At 36.3% G+C, this 18,285-nt stretch overlaps 1 protein-coding gene across 1 annotated transcript in view; it reads right to left on the bottom strand.

Annotated features, from left to right (window-relative positions):
- Positions 1 to 1,006: 1,006 nt before the first annotated feature.
- The window catches only part of SEPTIN7 (septin 7), a 78,429-nt gene continuing 61,150 nt past the window's right edge, over positions 1,007 to 18,285 (bottom strand). The window contains 8 exon segments of the mRNA XM_054274069.1: positions 1,007 to 2,026; positions 2,549 to 2,688; positions 5,246 to 5,381; positions 11,737 to 11,862; positions 12,778 to 12,829; positions 14,876 to 14,972; positions 16,190 to 16,282; positions 17,951 to 18,068. Of these exon segments, the coding sequence (XP_054130044.1) occupies positions 1,987 to 2,026; positions 2,549 to 2,688; positions 5,246 to 5,381; positions 11,737 to 11,862; positions 12,778 to 12,829; positions 14,876 to 14,972; positions 16,190 to 16,282; positions 17,951 to 18,068 (802 nt within the window). The 3' untranslated portion in view covers positions 1,007 to 1,986.

The following is an 18,285-nucleotide window of genomic DNA, read 5'->3' as shown; positions in this document are numbered from 1 at the left end:
CCAACCCAAACTATTCCATGATTCTATGATTAATACAGGAGATCTAACGAGCTTACGCAAGTTTCTGATCACCCTGAGTGTGTGTTAGAGACTAGAGTTAACAGTGAGGAGAATAATGACCAGCACAGTGAAACCAAGTTTCCTGATGAATGACATCTCTACTGCAGAGCAATGGGGATGCTAAAGTACCAGCATATACCCACATAGAGTGCATCCTCAGTTTTGGTGAGTCCAAAAAGCAGTTCAGAATTCTGTCCTACATGGTGACTGTTGCCTGGTTATTAAATTATTCAATTTACTGAATTAAAATGAAACTTGAGGGGCAGATGCAGGCAGTGTACATCCTCTGAGACTCATCACAGACCAGATTTTGCAATTCTATTTACTTGCAAGGGAAAGAAATGTCCACTTACTGATACTCAGTGTCTTCTCTGAAAAAGAGACGGGCAGAATATCTGAAATTAGTTACAAGGAGGCCTTTATGCAGGCTACTGAAAATGCAATTTCTTTGAGAAGCTAGCTGAATAAATAATATTTCTGTAATCATAATTCATGTTAAAAAAATGAGCAGAAACAGAGTGATAACAGGGATAATACAGGGAACATTGCAAAAAAATGAGATATTCTTCATTATTCCATAGTCAAATAGACATAAGAAACCCCCATCAATTTTTAACAACTTACAAGTGTTTTGTTTCCCACCCATCCACCACTCCTAAAAGCTTGCAGAAGGCAGTAAGGACAGCAGGAAAAGCAGGACTGCCAGAAGGGGAGCTGGCAGGACACCGCACAGGGTGTGCAGGCACTTGGTGCCCTCTCCTGGGCATGACAGAAAGATCCTTCACTAGCCAGTTCACAGTATGGCCATGGAAAATGGGGTCTTCTACATCTTAAACTGATTCCTCAGGTGAAATAAAAGGCACAGATATTCAGAGAGAAAGTTCACACATTTCCAGAGAAGTACTCAGCTGTTCAACTCCATTACAACTCCTGACAAAGCAGCATGTTACATCACAACATTGTTTATTATGTAACTTTTTACAATACAAACAAAAATACAGAAATGCAGTATATGAATACAGCTAAATGCAAAATGGTGATGTTTTTCTCGAGGCCATATTCCCATTTCTAGTAAAATAAAGAAAGACTGCACACAGGTAGAAACAGGTTGGTAGTTAACTCCACAATTTTGCCTAGAAATGACCTATAAATGCGTTTTCCTGCTACTTACCATAAAATGTAAAAAGGGAGTTAAAGGAAAGTTTTACTCACTGGTTCCTACCATATGAAAGAAGCTATATTCTATTTAGGAGGGCCAATATATGGAAAAATATCTAAATTAAATGTTATTACAAAAAATGAAGCAGTAATGAGATCCTTCTGGCTAAAGAAGTTACTAAATGAGAATAGCATATATTTAAAGAATCCAAAACATAAAAGGGTTGTTATAAAAAGCTTAGGTGCACTGTAAGCTTACAACTTTTGTTTTTCCATGTGTCCTTTTAAACAATGGAAGTGTCAAAAATAGGGTCAACTGTGTTAGACTAAATTACATTATTGTATATGCTGCACTGAATGGAATTTTTATTATAATAATAGAGAAGCATTGTTTGCATCATATTATGGCAATTTATCCTCACTAAAAACCGTCTAGAGTCCTGCATTTTTTGATATCCTGTAAACCGTTAAACCACCAGAACATGATTGTACAACAGTAAAATGTTTTCTTTTGCATTAAAATGACACCTGTTTAAAAAAAAAAGAATGAAAAAAGGTACTTAGAGCTGTTATTTTTCCAAGTACACAACACCCTAGACAATTCAAGGCATCTCATTCTCCATCAAAATTAACAAAAATTTGTCATGCTGTTAAATCCATTACTATGGATACGACTGGTGCAAAATTGGTCAAATGGATCCAACAAACACTGATGTCCAGGCTGGCATATTGGCAACTAATACATAACTGGTGGTCAAAACGATGCATTTAAAATATCTTCCCTTTCTTCTTATTCTTTTCCAAGGTTCTAAAATGACATTAAAAAAAAAAAGTTTGTTAAATAATGCATACAAGTTCTGATTTAAAAAAAAATTATCTACACCTTTTACAACAGGCATTTTAATAAGGCTTTTACTGTATACAACACAGTGGATGAAACTGAGTACACAGTACTTGTACTATGTGAATCAAGCAGTACAGTTATCACCAGATTTCCCCTCCCAAGGACTGGGGGAATTAAACATTTTAATTCTCAGAACTTTAATTCCTCATCTCCCCAGAAATCTGATGCAATCTATCAATATAAACATTTGTTTATTTACATAGATAAATTTATGTGTAGGTACCATGTTTTTGCAGGCTAAAAACCTGTTTTAAAAGCTAATAATTTTCCCACTATTGCTGAAATATGGTCATTTGTAACTAAAAGCAGTTCAAGATTTTTCTTGGCTTTAAAGTGAGACCTCCATAGTGGTCTACAACCATGGGTGGACCATTACTCTGTCAGAAAGCTCGAGAACTTTTACTGTAGGACAAGACTCCAGTTTACCTGGAGGAATTCTGTTGTTCCAAAATACGTTGTTGAGCCTCCCAGTTCGCTTTCTCATCCTCAAACTGGCGGCGCTTTTCCTCCAATTCTTTGTGTTGTGCCTCCAAATTCTTTTTCATTTGCTCATGGCGTCGCTGCAGCTGTAGGAGATTATGAACAGAGTCAGTAGGTGCAGAAAACACAGCAACTTTTGGAACAAACAAATATCACAACTAAACTTACTTATGCAACAAAATTATGTGTTTTATTTTTCTTCAGAGAAAGTAGCTCAGACTAAAACATTAAGGTGATAGGTACAGCCAGTAACAGAAACCAAAAGGTTATTAATCCAACAGCTTCATTTTACAGTTAACAGAAAATGCCCCAAATGCTACCTAGTTTACAAACAGAATTTGTAAGCAGCTATGTTTGGCAAATAAAAGGAAATTAAAAAATACTTTGGTATTTGATGCAAACACTAAGCAGCAAATTTCAGAGCATTTGAGTATCACTAATGCATAAAGGAGCAACATCTTTGACTTTCTGTGGGGGGAAAAAAAACCCCAAAATATTGATTTAATCCTATAGCATTAACTATATTGTGGATCTATTTGGAAAAAAATATTAAGTGGATTAATTTATTCACTAATTAAATGAATTAGTATTATTGAGAAAGTGAATTGTATACATTCCAAAAGAGAATAAGAATTCTCTCCTGCAAGTTGATGGGACAGACTGATAATCAAATGTGTTGTATGTAAGGATGGAAATACTTGTCAGGAGACATGACTGCTTTAATATGGTATACTGCTTTTTTAAATTGAGTTAAGTCATAGAATGGTTTGGGTTGGAAGGGACCTTAAAGATCATTTAATTCCATCCCTCCTGCCAAGGGGCAGGGACGTGGATGCTCAAAATCCCATCCAGCCTGGCCTTGAACATGTCCAGGGTTGGGGTTCCTACAACTTCTCTGGACAACCTGTTCCAGTGCCTCATCACTCTCATAATAAAAAACTCTCTCCTAATATCTGACCTAAACCTACTTTCTTTCAGTTTAGAGCCATTCCCCTTGTCCTGTCACTCCATACCCCTGTAAATAGTCCCTTCTCCATCTTTCTTGTTGGGTCCCTTCAATACTGGAAGGCCACAATTAGGCCACCATGAAGCCTCCTCTTTTCCAGGCTGAACCATCCCAATTCTCTTAGCCTTCACTCATGCAAGAGCTGCTCCATCCCTCTAATTGCCTTGGTGGCCTCCTCTGGACTCAACATTCCCATGTCCTTCCTGTGCTGGGACCCCAGAGCTGGATGCAGCACTGCAGGCAGGATCTCACCACAGAGAAGTAAAGGGGTAGAATCCCCTCCCTTGACCTAAGTCCACACTTCAGAGAAAGTGTTATAAAACTCCCTCTTGCCTTATTCTCTTGCATAATCCTCTTTTATACAGCCCTTGAAAACCTATTTCCTTTTACACATTTTTACATGGCACTGTCTGTTGTCTACTTTTCTACATTTACATAAACACAACAGAAGCTTACAAAGTCATGAATGGTGAAGAAAAAAGAAGAATGAATTGCAATGAACATAAAAAGCTGGTATCACAGGATACAGTCAAAAAGTCATGAAATGGTACATGAAAACCAGAAGCATTTTTGTATTTCAAATAACAAGGAGAATGTGGATGCCAGAAGTATTAAAGGGTTCAAAAAGATTCAAGACAGAAATTGAAAAAAGGATAAATCATGGCTACAAAAACCATGATCCAGATAGAACATATAGCTTTAAAATCCTCAAACTGCTGACTGGCATATCTTACTATTCATATCCTTGTCTATTCAGTTCTCAAAAAAAAAAAAAAATCTAGATTAATTTTTTTCCTTTGATCCAGTATGCCTTGGTACCTCACAGAGCCTAGGCTGCCAAGCATGTCAACTACCCTTCCAAGTTTCCTCATTTTTCCTCAAATTTGGAGACAAACTTTCTTAAGGAACTTTGACAGTTCTGAACTTCTCTATTAGGCTTCTTGTGAGAAACTGTTTTCCCAAAACTTAAAAAAATTACTGAATTTTTTACTTTTACTTAAGAAGTTTTAAGTAAAACTTCTAATTATAACAGTCCCTTAAAAAGATCATTTTCAGAGCCCCTTGAAGCCTGTAAAAAACTGGTTTCAACTGTGAGGACTTCATCAGGAGATGACAGAAATTAGAGTTAAGTATCCATAAAATTTGTTTAAATGGTACCAGAACGCTGACAAAAACAAATCCCTGACTCTTCCTTAGCCTTGTAATTCTCATTTAGGTGAGATCCCTATAGGCATTGTGTCCAATTCCTGAAATGCTTTTTCAATACACACAACAAATGATCATTATTGCATTAGCTTATGTAAGCCATAAAAGTCTCAAGAACTTTTAAAATCACATGGAAGAATAAGCACAAAATATTCCAAAGAAAAGGGAGAAGAAGAGGGTAAGGAAGTTATGGAGTATTTTAACATGCTATGACTAAAAATAAAAATAGAATACATGTGAACATTTAAATTCCATTTTAAGTTTAGATTTATACCACTCCAGCAAAGGCAACAAGCTGAGGAAGAACGGTGTTGTCTTTACACATATAAACCAACTATGGAATCAATTCTGTTGCAGAGTCTTGGCAAAATGTCCCACCTCTACACTTGCTCAGCCTCAAGTTATATTGGTGTTTAAAACATTTTGATTACCTCAGCTTCAGAGTCCTTCAGTTTCTGAACTTTTTCTTTGACTTTCATCTCAAACACCTGTTCCATTTCCATTTCCATTTTCTTCATTTTGGCTACATGCTCCCTCCTTTCCTCCTCCATCTGTGCCAACGGGCTCCTGCCATAAATCCAGAAGAAGCAGTTAGCTAGTAAGAACTTTTCCTCTCTCTGTTACATTAGGACATCTGGAAAAAGCAAGATAAAAATGCTGAAGCAGTAACATAAACACACTGCTGTAGGCACTGCTAGCTTAAATTCAATTTACATTATTATATTAACTGTTTAGATAAGCTTTACTCAAAAAGATATTTCATACAATATCTTTTCCTCCCCCAGTACAATTGATTTATACTACAATTGATTTAAGTTAACAGAAACTCTTGACTTTCTATATGTAGAACCACCTGGTCATGGGAAGAGAGGAAATGTTAAAACAAGAAAAAGAAAATTAGCATCTTCCAAGTGATCTTCAGGCATCTTTTTCTTCCCCATAATTCAAATATATTAAAAAAATAATGGACATAATAAGAAAATTAGGAGCACTGCAGACTAAAGTTCTATTTTCTCTCTAAATCTTCATTGTTCCCAAGTAAGCCCAAAGAGACACTTAACATTGCAACTGTGTTGAAAGCTCTGGTCATAGTTTTAAAGAGAGATCAGCTTTGAAAAAAAGGTCTGGGCAACTGAACATCAATATTTCAAGTGTCAGTAGGAAGGTTTTCCTTTAGAAAGCTATCAATAAATGTAATGTATAAAAATAATGTACATTATTCTTAATTTTTTCCATATACTTTATGGTTAACTTTCCTGGATTGTACTGAATTTTTAAAGCTGTATAAGCCTGCTATCCATGTTATGGTGATATGGGTTTTAAATAGTCAGTTTCACTATAAACATATAATAAAACAGGATCACTGAGATCTAGTGATGATTGCTACAGAGTTTTGTTAAGACTCTGCTGTTCCACAAGGAGCAATCAATCCAAATCATTGGCCTCTTATTTCAATTTTGAGTATCTAAGGCTTAAAAGGACAAAGTTTTAACTATTGTGTTGGCAAAAATGAAGACCTGATTATATTTGGAATAGTTACAATCAGCAGAGGACATCTCATCTATATATTAAACCAAATCTGAATTAACAGCTGCAATGCTTGGACTTGTGAGTAAAATGCTGTATAATATACAGAGCTGAAATGCATCTTCAGTTTAATTTTTACTTTAGTCCTTCAAAAGGCCAACTGCTAGCAATCTTTTACAAGGAAAAAATTAATGGTTAAACACAGGTGAGATAATAATGCAGAAAAATACTAAAGAAGTGAAAGAAGAGGTAAGTAGCAGTACTTGTGGAAGCTAAGCAGCTGTCAAAACAATACTATTTTATTCTAGAGATGTAAAGCTCTCAAATGCATCTGCTCTTCAAAAATTAATCTACAAAGTAGAATAAATATTGAGGAATCATTCCTGCAGTTTTAACTTGAAAAGGGTGCAGAACTGTCCTTTGATTGAAAACTTAGTAAATCCAATGGGGATGCCATGCAAGCTGTATTTGAGAAAGTGGTACAAATCAGTCTGCACAGAAGATCAGATTAACTGACAGGTGAGCATTTACAGCTGAGAGCTTTACAACATAGGTCACAACTGGTTTTATTAGGTCCTAAGTATGTGACACAGGTAAAAGCACATCACTCTCTATTTCAGGACAAAATGATACAAGGATTTAAACAAAAACAAACAAACAAAAAATCAGACATAAACACAAAAAAAAAAAAGAGCTGAAGGGGAAAATACCCCCACAAACCACTAAACAAAGATGTAAAACATTTAACTGATTTCAGAGGACGTGCTCTAATAACAGTCCTCTAAGTTATTCTGCAAAAATTAAAAATTATTCTAGATATGTGCAAAGTAGAATCTCTGCAAGCAGGTAATGAGATAAAATCATGGTCAGAAATTACTGAAGTTACTAAATCCCCAATTCAATGAAGAATTGTAAATTTACAGGTAAGGATAAAAATTCCACTAATTCTTTATAAGCATCTATATAAAGATGACTCAGTCATGGATAGAAATGGTGGGAATTCCATAATTTATGCACTTCTACTGATTTCTGAAATTTGACCAAATTTGACTTGAATCTTAGCCAAAAGGTTTCTAAAGAGATGGGTTTTTATAGAGGTATTTGTCACTGTAAGCATTTACAAATGCCTAAAATTTACAGTAGCACAGCTTTAGGAAAAAAAATGAAACCAACTGCTAGTGGAAAAAACAATGCCAAGAGCAGGATACCAGGAAACTGTTTTAAATTTGAAACATCAAACAGTGAAATCCTTTTTGTGCTTATAGAATTTTTGTCTTAAGTTTTTTGGAAAAATTTAAATCACCACTTACATGCCTTCAACTGTGTCAAATCTAAAAAACAAAAAATACAGAGGCTTAGCTTAGCATGCTTAAATAAAACCACAAAACCAAAAAGCAATAATTTAAAAAAGTAAATTCAATATTATTAGATTCCTAAAGCTAATTATGTGCTCCCCCAAAAGCAAATTTTTCATACTAAAAGGAAGAAATTGTTAGTTAAAGCTTGTTATATTTATTTCAAATTCAGTTAGTTGATCACTACATCATGTCAATACTAACGCAGGTTTGATGTGCAGATGCTTTCAGGAACAGTTTTCCTACAACATATATGCTTTTAAAATATTTTAGTGACACCAAGCACCACTTGCTCTGTACAAGTTTTTGGAAACCAATGCCACCTGGAGGCTTTATCTCCTGGGTTAGAATTTGTCAGCCAGCAGAGAGCCGCGTATGGAGCAGCCGGGAATGCTCTGACACTGCGGGGGGAGCACTCGGCTCCCACGGCCACCAGGGGTCTCAGCGGCGGCAGCGCCACCTCCCCCGGGCCCCGGGACGCTGCAGCAGCGCCCGGCTCAGCGGAACAGGGGCTGCACACAGGCTCTGGTCTCACCGAGCTCTCACACGGGCTCCAGGGCTTGGGGCTGCTCCACAGAACCGCCAACAATACGGGCAAGAGGAGATGGAAGTGGCCGGGCTTAGCAGTCACAGGGACTCGAGCACTGTGTCTTTTGTTACCCTGGATAAGGCTCATCTTCACGATGTACAGTATGACTCGCAATAAAAATAAGATTTGACTTTTAAATTCACTAAGGACAGCAGCTTCATACAGCAAACCAAAAAGATTTCTCTAATTAAAACAACTCAATTTCAGAGCAAATGCCAATTTTCTCACGTCACATAGTATACATGTGAAACTGCCATTACCACGTGATTTAGAGACAAGTTATTTACATATGTGAAGACCACCTTGACATTCTTATTTTTTAATGGTTAGGATGATATTGAAAATTTGACAAATCAGACTAAACCTAAAATACAAAAAACCCCTCCATAACCATGGAAAATACATGCTTTGGATTGCTCCTAAGTTAACAAGTTACTTACAGAACAGTCAAGTTTCACCAAATCAGAGTTAAGATTATTAACTGGACAGAAAAATGCTTCAATTAATCTGCACAGTATTATTAAAACTTGTAGCACATATTTCTATTTGTTTTCACATGAGCATTTTTGTCTGAAGAAATATGTTAACAGCTGCATGAAAAACTGAGATCTGCTAAGATCATAAAAATACAGCTGTTTTAAAGCTACAAAAGGTCAGTTCAACAGCTCCAACAGCTGCCAGCAGGAGATACTTTTGGAAAAGTACAAGCACCACTGCATGTCTCCTGGTATGTCTGCCCCCCAGTCTCTCGAAAAACAGCAGAGCTTAGGAGTTTCCAGAGCCAGGGGGTGTTTCTGTGTTTAACCATATGCTTGTAATACCACCAGACAGCATCAGAGCACGTCTCCATTCTCACAGAGATACAGGATCTGTCTCCCATGCAAGAATCAATATTGCCCCAATCTGAGACACAGACACTGCTTTCAAAAGCCCAGCAGGCAAGCATAAAATTCCTAAGGGGAGGCACAGATAAACTGTTAATATCTGTTCCTCCCCCTCAGTTTCCAGAAGGCACATGGTTATTAGGAAGATTCCTTCTATGCTGCTTCAACTATACTAGATTAAAAAACCAAAAGCTACAAAACCACACTGAAGTAAAAAATGCATGTTAAAGCATAAAAAAATACCCAAAAAATTGCAACTCAACATATGGTTAAGGTAAAAACAGAAAAATAGCATCATCTGCTTCATAACCAGCACATGCATTCAAGAATTTCATGTATTTACTTATTAAGTCACCCTGTGCTCTGGGGAACAAACTCTTACAAAATGTTCAGAATAGTCTTTATAAGTTTGATTCAGGTGGCTGAATCAAACTGCAATTTTTACTCATTCTCTTGAACAAAAAAAATCCTGATAGCAAAGAGCACCAATTATAAATGTATTAAATAAATTGTATTTATTCATCTCTGAGCTCCAGTACTGCAGTGCTCCAAGCAACAGATTTCTGAAGGAGAAAATAGTTCCAGAAAGCACATTCACCTGGAAATATTCAGGTGGGACAGCACAGTGATCTGAAGTGACAGGAGAGGCAAAGTGAGCATGCTTCAGAAAGCAAAGTAATTCCACACCCTGGCAGTGTATGTAGGTTCTGGCTCAAAAAGAAGTATCAGGAATGCTATCAGAAACTGAGTGGGGTGGAGGGGTGAATGAAGGTCACAAAGAGTTTTAAAACCTACTCATAGATGTATTTTTGTATAAAGTAACATCTTATTGTGTCTGCAATATGGGAAAAAAAAATTATTTTAAATTGTGACTGTTGTTATTTTTAAGAATGCAGAATAACCATCCCTCTTACATGGATGAGGTAACAGACTGAGTTTGTAGGTGGAGACTAACACAAATCTAAGCAGGCACACAACAAAAATGGTAAAAGTACTGTCACTAAAATTCAGATTTTCCAAAATCTAAAAAAAACATACTAAGATTTTGAAAGGTATATAAGAAACCCCAGTATTTAACAACACACAGAGGAAAATGTAAACAACTTCCTTTGATATCCCAAATAACAATAAGGGGGGAAAAAAGTTTCACTTTTCAGTACAGTAATAGCAAATAATACGGTACAAAGCACAGTAATAGCAAGTTAGAAGTCCTGGAGAAAATGCAGAATTTTCTCTTCTGCACTTCTATTACTACATGTTCATCTGACATACTTGCTATGTGCACTTAGAAGCCTTGAGCTACAAGTCAGGAATAACATTATGGCAGAAACGTGACAGTGAGAAGAAACCACAATGTGATGGACACATATATTTGAAAACTAGTATTTTTAAGACTTGACCTCATTAGAAACGCTGCTGAAGTGCAAGTACACTTCTGGAGAGTTGCTATAACTGACATAAACTATTACATTTTTTGTCAGTGTCATGCAGGGAACTCTCATGTAGACTCACACTAGATGAAACTAAATCATGTCCATTTAAATCATCCCCTCACAACTTTTAAAGCATTAAGACAGTGTAGAATAAACACTTCTTTAGTAAAAAATGGCTTTGTAGCTGTCATATGGATGCAAGTAGCAGGTATTTCCAACTATTTTCAGGGATCTTTTTCAGGAAGAACACCTGTAACTTTGCATACCATTAGCTGCAAAGAACAGGATCCTATATTTTGATTGAGAAATTTGTACTTAAAGATAGTACAAAATAAGAGCACCATTAATTAATAATTATTTAATCACTAATTACTGTTGATGCAGTTACTACATGCAGAGCAGAATATCTGAATGTAGCTATTCTCAAATAGCATCATACAATTCAGTATACGGTAAAGCCTACTTTTAAATCTTTGACTAACTTCATCTGGTTGGAAAATAACTTCTTGTCAGAAGTAATAAAAATGAGTTTGAAAAAACAGCTACAGAAGCCCCCAAACACTGCATTGCAACTCCCTTCTCACAAGAGATAATGATGTTGCAATAATTCCCCTGCCATGATAAGCAGCCATATGAGTTGCTAGAGCAGCATTTCAAAGATGACAGTAGCAGGGCTGCTTTTTCAGAGTTTCTAAATAAATATTAACCCATTCTTCTCAAAAACATCCCCGACACAATAGTATTGATCATTCATGCAGAAGAACCAAATATTCCACAAGTAACATATAAACAAAAATAGAAATTAATGCACAAGAACTTTGCGGTATCAGTGTAAAACTCTGAGTAAATGTAACAATTCTCTTCAAAACTGAATCTACTATTTAGCATGTTCAGTGAAAGTAGTGTCAATCTTAGTGAAAGAGGAAAAGACCCCAAATTACAAGTAAACAAGAGGCTGTCTCTTTCCAAACACAGCAAAGAGACAACTGACTGAAGGCTATATGCATACAAACCCACCAGCACCCCTCCCCAAGAAACCCAAAACACCACCACACATTCATAAAATCAGCCAACCAAAAATAAAAAAAGAAAGTAAAAAGATTGAAGTGCAATTCAGCCTTAACAGGAACTTACTTTGTTAGCTGCCCTTTATTTTTGTTGTTGTCAACACCGTTGTATGTAACAGCTGCCAGTTTTCTGCTTCTGTAGTTCTCATAATGTACATTGTTAGTAACATCCTTCAGGTCCTGCATATGAGTTCTGTCAATAAGTGTAATTTATCAGCTTAGTGCACGAATACAAAATACCACCTGAAAAATCAGTCCCTGTTCATTTTGCAGATTGACTTGAATTAAATTATATCCCTCCAATAATGTCCCATTTCTCACAATGTTTTTACTCTACCACTTGAACTGGAGCTCTCAAGACAGCAGAGGCACAGAAATACCAGGTTATTTTGCACCAAACTATCTAAAGCTTGCAATATCCCAAACACTAACTTACAGGACCAGTCTTTGGAAAGTTTGAGTTGTGTGGATAAACTTGCAGGTAATTTGACAGGCAGATAAGAAAAGTGTATATTACTACTGTAGTAGGTGGGAAAAATAATGTCAGGCAAGAAACAACAAGCCAAAACTTCCTGGTTTCCATCTTTTAATTCTACAAAAGCTAAATGTTAAGTTCAAGACTAAGCTGAAAGAAGTCACTTCTTTTCATAATTGTCCATTGTCAGTCAGGAGAAAAGCAAAGCTTAGGAATCAAACTAACAGTTTTTACAGCAGATGTCACCTAGTGGACTGCTGGGAGCACAGGACTCAGCACCTAACATAACAAAGCACAGGCAGTCTTGTTTCAGGTAAATTTTCAGTGCTAAAGTTTTTAGAAAATGCCTACAACTACGTACACATCAGCACTAAGAAATAATCAGGCTCCTCTGGACTAGTAACAGAATAAACTAGTAACAGAAAAAGCAATCACAAAAAATTCACTATCAACACCACTGCTTGCTAAGTATGTGGTTAAACAAGTTACCATAAAATGTAAGATAACTGTTCACAATTTAAAAAAATGGAAATTCATATGAACTCACTATCTCAAATTCATTTTTCTCCAATATATGACTTTCCAATCTCTCAGATATACCAGAAAACTTAATGTTACCTATCAGTTACTCACCTTATCAACATGTTCCTCAGAATTGTGAAGTCACAGTGTTCACCATTTTCAACTGCAAGAAGAAGTAAGCTTTTGTTGAGATGTCAACCAAAATCTGTGCTTTACACAGAGGTAAAATGTCACCCATCTACATTCATTCCAACAACAAATTACTCCCACAGCCTTTCCTTACTCAAACAACATGTGTGTTAGCAGAAGGAAAGCATTAACATAACTATAAGAATGTATCTTACTAGCAGAGTTCCTATGCTCCCCTAAGCCTTACTGGCAAACTGTTCTGAGTCAGTGCAGCAGATTAAGCTACCACAACAGAAGCAGAGTTTTGCCAGTTTAACTGTTTCATCCTTTGGCTGCCTCACAGCACAGTTGTGTAAGGAACAGACACTAAGGGAAGACTTCAGTCTAGATCCAGCTATATCCAAAAATCTTTCAAAGACAGACTCAACCTGTTTGTTCCTGCCCAATAAGTTGCAGAAGTCTCCATGTTAATTTTAATATGGATTTAGTTCTTCATTACTGAAGCAAAGGTTGTGTACTGAATTTGATGCACCAACCTACAGATCAAGAGTGAGCTGGCAGCTGTCATTATGATGTCATTACAGATGCCACCTATTCCACTGTGCCCATCACCCCACTGAAGTAGAAGAGGCTGATGCTGTGAGTGGCATTTCCCTGAGAGATCATGAAATGACACTGGAGAAAAATGCACATTCCATAACTCTCAGATGTGCAGACAGAGAAGGCAACACACAAAGCTCTTAGAACACACGAAAGAAAGGCATAGGGCAGCTTCCAATGTGCTTCTGAAGTAAAAACAGACATTATCACGGCAAAGAGGGAAAGAACCAAGATGAAGGAATTAAAACAGCCCAAGTAAATTCAGTGAATCCTACAGAAAAATGCAGAACGTTGCTTGCCACTTTGTGTGCTCATTCTTGTATCTGCACTCCTGCATTACTTTATTTCATGATTTTACACAGACTGGTAAATTCCGCTCAGATGGTACATGAAGTCATACTCCCAAAAAAGCATCATCTCTGTCCTGACAGACTGAAAGCCACTCCAAGAGGTTCCTTTTAGTTAGGCTAGCTCTTCCTTTCCAAAAGTCATACCACTGCGAACATGAAACCTTTCAGAAATTTGTTTTAAAATAAAGAAAAGCAGCACAATTTTGCACATCTCCAAATGCCAACAGAAGAGCCTGAAATAAAGCTTGATCTTCTCTGATGCAGCTGGTTTTTACTTTCTGCCAAACCTCATTTCCTGCCAGACATGCACTTCAAAGTGCTGCAGCATTCCTTTTTAAATATTGGTCCATACACTGCTTGTTGGCTGGGGTTTTTCTGTCTGTTTTACACTGCATTCAATTTATAGTCCATTGCCCTTGGAAGGCAGAAATAGTGAGAGAAAAAAAATTATTCTTTATTCAATACATGCACACCAAAGGAAAAAACTCAATGATCATGGAAAAACAGTCTAATAGTGATTGTTTTACTACAGAGTGTGGTGCAAGTCATTCCATGTGGCATTTGAAATATATGAACAGCATTAAAGCACAAGAAATGGCTGCCAGAAGAACGTGCAATTATCTTCAAGTCTCTATAGCAGTAGAAAGTAAGTTTTAAACAATTTTTTAAAAAAAGTACTCTATTCGTTACCAGGTAACTTTCTGTTGCTACATCCCAGTACTTAAGACTCAGATGTTTTGGGAAAAATTTTATTTATAGCAATTGAACTGATCAAATTAATATTTATAATGTGAATGCTCTAGAAAGAAGAATTTAATACACAGGTTCTAGATAAGGATAATTAAGGCAAAAAAGTTAGAAAACAACTGTAATTTAAGTCACATCATCACCTGCAATAAATTAATACAGGTTTTACAATTTCTCACTGAGGCTTCAAGAGAAATCTGCTAGCAAAGTTACATGTTGTTGAAACCTTTACCTTGTTCCAATATTGTCAGAATAACAAAACAGTATATTCCAATAATTTCCAGACCAAAGATCATTGAAATTAAGCATTTCAAACATGTCAAATACAGACTCATGTCTAGTAAGTTTTAAATGGATTTAAAAAAATCACAAGAAAGCCTTACCTTCTGCAACACCCCATGGGTACTGCCTTCCTCTAACTCTCTTGCCATTGACTTCAATGATCGTATTACTACCTACCACAGCAAGAGGTAAACGGTCCTACAAGATAAAGTATGACTTTAAAAATCAAAATCTGCTGCCAAAAGATACTGAAAGCATGCCCATGTATCAACTTAACATAAGCTAGGTCAGTGCTGCAACACTGCAATGCAGCTAACCCAAAAGTGCAAGAATAGTGATGTTTATTGACCTCTGCCCAGTTTAATGACTTATATATACACACACTCCTCCTGAATTCCTTATGCTGCTGCATTCTGTAAATCTAGTTAAGGAACAGACACTACTGTTACTCAGTAAGCTATGCAAGAGGCAAGCCATTTCCTATTTATCTAACTGCACAATTATTTACCAAGTCATAGACCCACTGGCTACAAGAGCTGTTACTTTGACTGGATCTTGTACCCAGTTTTCAAAGGTTTGGCAAACAACTATGTCAAGTTCTTGTTTTCAGTTGAGCTGAGAATGCCTCCAGTGTAACAAGCAACAAAGGAGCCAAGAGCAGCTTCCAGGGGCAGAAAGGGACAGAGTACTAAGCTCAGTATTTTGCACTTTTGTCTTTGCTTTTATTCTGCTCTTCTCTAGGCTTAGTCCCAGAATATCTTCCATTTTTTGTCCTGTTTATGTTTATCTATCCTAGGAGATTTCCCCAGTAACAAAAAAATTTAAAAGCTCTTACAAGCTGTTACAGCTACTGAACAAACAGAAGCAAGGCTCAAGAAACATACACAAGATGGACTCCAACATGAAAGAACAAACTGAAAACATGAGTAAACTAAGAAAAGGCCTTTCAACAGCCTGACAGTCCTTTTGATTTTCTTTAGTCATTTATCTCCATTAAGGTTTCAGTGTATCAATCAGCCAGAGAGCTATTAGCTGTAATGCACACACTTTATGCCACTGGACACCTCTGTCTGAAAGAAAACCCTTGCCTCCTTCAAAGCTCAGAACCAAAAAAAAAAAAGTGATAATCTGTGGAGGGTGGATAGAAGTCAAATAAGGATGAATTTCAAAAAGTGATCTTTAAGAGTTCATTAATGAGCATGTGATCTAGTGCTCTCATTCTGAATTTTAGACTTTGATGACTTAATAATGTCATTCATTGCTTCTGATAAGGAACACTGACCCTCAGGACAGCTTTACATGTGATTTCTATATTCTAAACACTTTGGTGGGCTCTTCATTAATGACAGAATGCTTTTCAAACTCGACCCCCCTTGCCCCTCCATAAGCACTTTTTCAAAAGAAAATTAGTTTACCTTTATCTTTTTAACAATCTTATTTTCTTCTTCATCATCTGTTTCTGGAAATTCATATATTTTAATTTTGTGTTCTTGGATTTCTTTCATTATCTAGAAACAAAATTATTATATGTTTGAGGATTCCATACTTTATAACAGTCTGACTTTTTGCTGATTCTCCTCCTTTTGTTAGACACATAAAATCCTTTAGATTACCCTGACTTAAATTACAACATAACATTTAACATCCTCAGGTGACCTCAGGTTAATAGTGTGATAATCTCTCCTTAGCCAAGGGAAGACACAATCAGAGCTAGAGCTCCCAGCTACCAAAATATTATCCACCAACATAAGACAGCAAAAATTAATATCAGTTTTCTACAACAGGACAAATAAGAGGTTTACTCTAAAGGAAATTCTGTCTGCATAGAGTTAGGTGCAAAACCTAATACAACAAACTTTCAGACTAGTTTTGCAATTGGGTTCTTTAAAAACCAGATACTTGAATAGATAATTGCAGGCACACTTTATATCCCTTTGAGTTCCCACAACAGCTACTGCTGTCACTCCTATTCTTTTCTGTTTCCATCATACCTGAGCAGCCCTTGCTTGAAGCAGGATCACCTGCCTATTTTAATAGAGCTTGTGACTGATGGACTAACTCTAGCAGTTAGGACTGTTGAAAAACATTCACAAGCAATAATAAAGTGACTGTCCTGTTTTGATGCTATATTTGTCTGAAGGGTATTTTTAAAAACAAGCTGATTAGTTTTGCAGAATTTTAGGATGGAAAAATATTAGACCATTTAGCTGACAGCTGCACTGCAGAGCCCTGGGGAATATTTCTGACTCATGGGTTTGCAGCCTTAGGAGAAGTTAAGTTTCCAAATCATGCAAGGACTTATTTTCAAAGTTTGGTTTGGGAAAGTCCCCCCTGTTTAACACCCACTCATTCATAAAGCTACTGATATATTTAGAAATATTCTGTACTGTACCATTTTTTCCTTTCTGTCATTGAATTTTTAATTTTATCTATTTAAATCAAGAGTTTTACACACACCACCTCTTAATGCCACCTTTTCAGAACTCTGTTCTCCTAAACTGGGATTGGACAGAGTTCAATAAAAAAACCTTTATGTCTTGTCTTTTTCTGAGTCCTCCTTGTCTTCTTCATACAATACTACAAAGCTTAACTGTTCTACTCTGATAATGTAGCTGAAAATAAAACATAAACCACTTGTAGACACTCACAGCAAATACATTCTACAAATACAAAGACATTGTATCAGTTGTATCAATGCTAGAATTATCTCACCATCTTTAAAATGCTTTACCACACCCAAGAGTAAACAAGTTTACTGATTCTCATATAATACCTGAGGTATCTTTAATAATTACAGTGCATCAACATAGAAGTGAATATCTCAATGCAATCAGTAAAACTGTGATACTGTTGAGTACCTTATTTTTTTTAACACACTTCTGTCAGGCACCTAAATCCTGAAAGCTTCTTTCCTCCCTTACTGATTTTTATCTCAGCAGTGAATTATTTTACTTGCCAAGAAACATACTATACTTGAAACCTTTTCCCCTGAGGACAGAAACAAGATTATTTCACCAAGAATTATAATTAAATCTAGAGATATAAATTACTTAGCTTTGCTGTCTCAAGTTATTGCTTCAGGGTTTAAACTCTGCATGTAAGTTAAATCTCACCATTTCCATACGGACCAACTTACTAAATTATCCTATGTTGTAAATATTAATTTTTCAACTCACCTGTTTTTTAAATTGTTGGCATTCCTCGGGTGTAAGTGTGTCTGCTTTGGCAATAAGTGGAATAATATTCACTTTTTCATGCAGGCGCTTCATAAACTCTATATCCAAAGGCTTGAGTCTGAAATACAGCATTAGAACTTTGCAATTTACATTAATTAAACAAGACTGTACAAATGATGAGATTTGTCCTGACAGCTACTCTTAAGACATTGATTTATGAGTGACAGATGACTGAAAATGAAAAGGTTACCTGCACTTATTACAGCAAATCCCCTAAATTGTATAATACAAGAGGAATAAGTGGTAAGTTGGTATTACTAGCTGTCATGAGTCTG

Source organism: Melozone crissalis, unplaced genomic scaffold, assembly GCF_028551555.1.
Source record: "Melozone crissalis strain CALT ecotype California unplaced genomic scaffold, PUWL_Pcris_2 ptg000016l_1, whole genome shotgun sequence".
In the NCBI taxonomy this organism is placed as follows: domain Eukaryota; kingdom Metazoa; phylum Chordata; class Aves; order Passeriformes; family Passerellidae; genus Melozone; species Melozone crissalis.
Note: the sequence above shows the minus strand (reverse complement) of the source record. Positions and strands in the feature narration are given on the sequence as shown.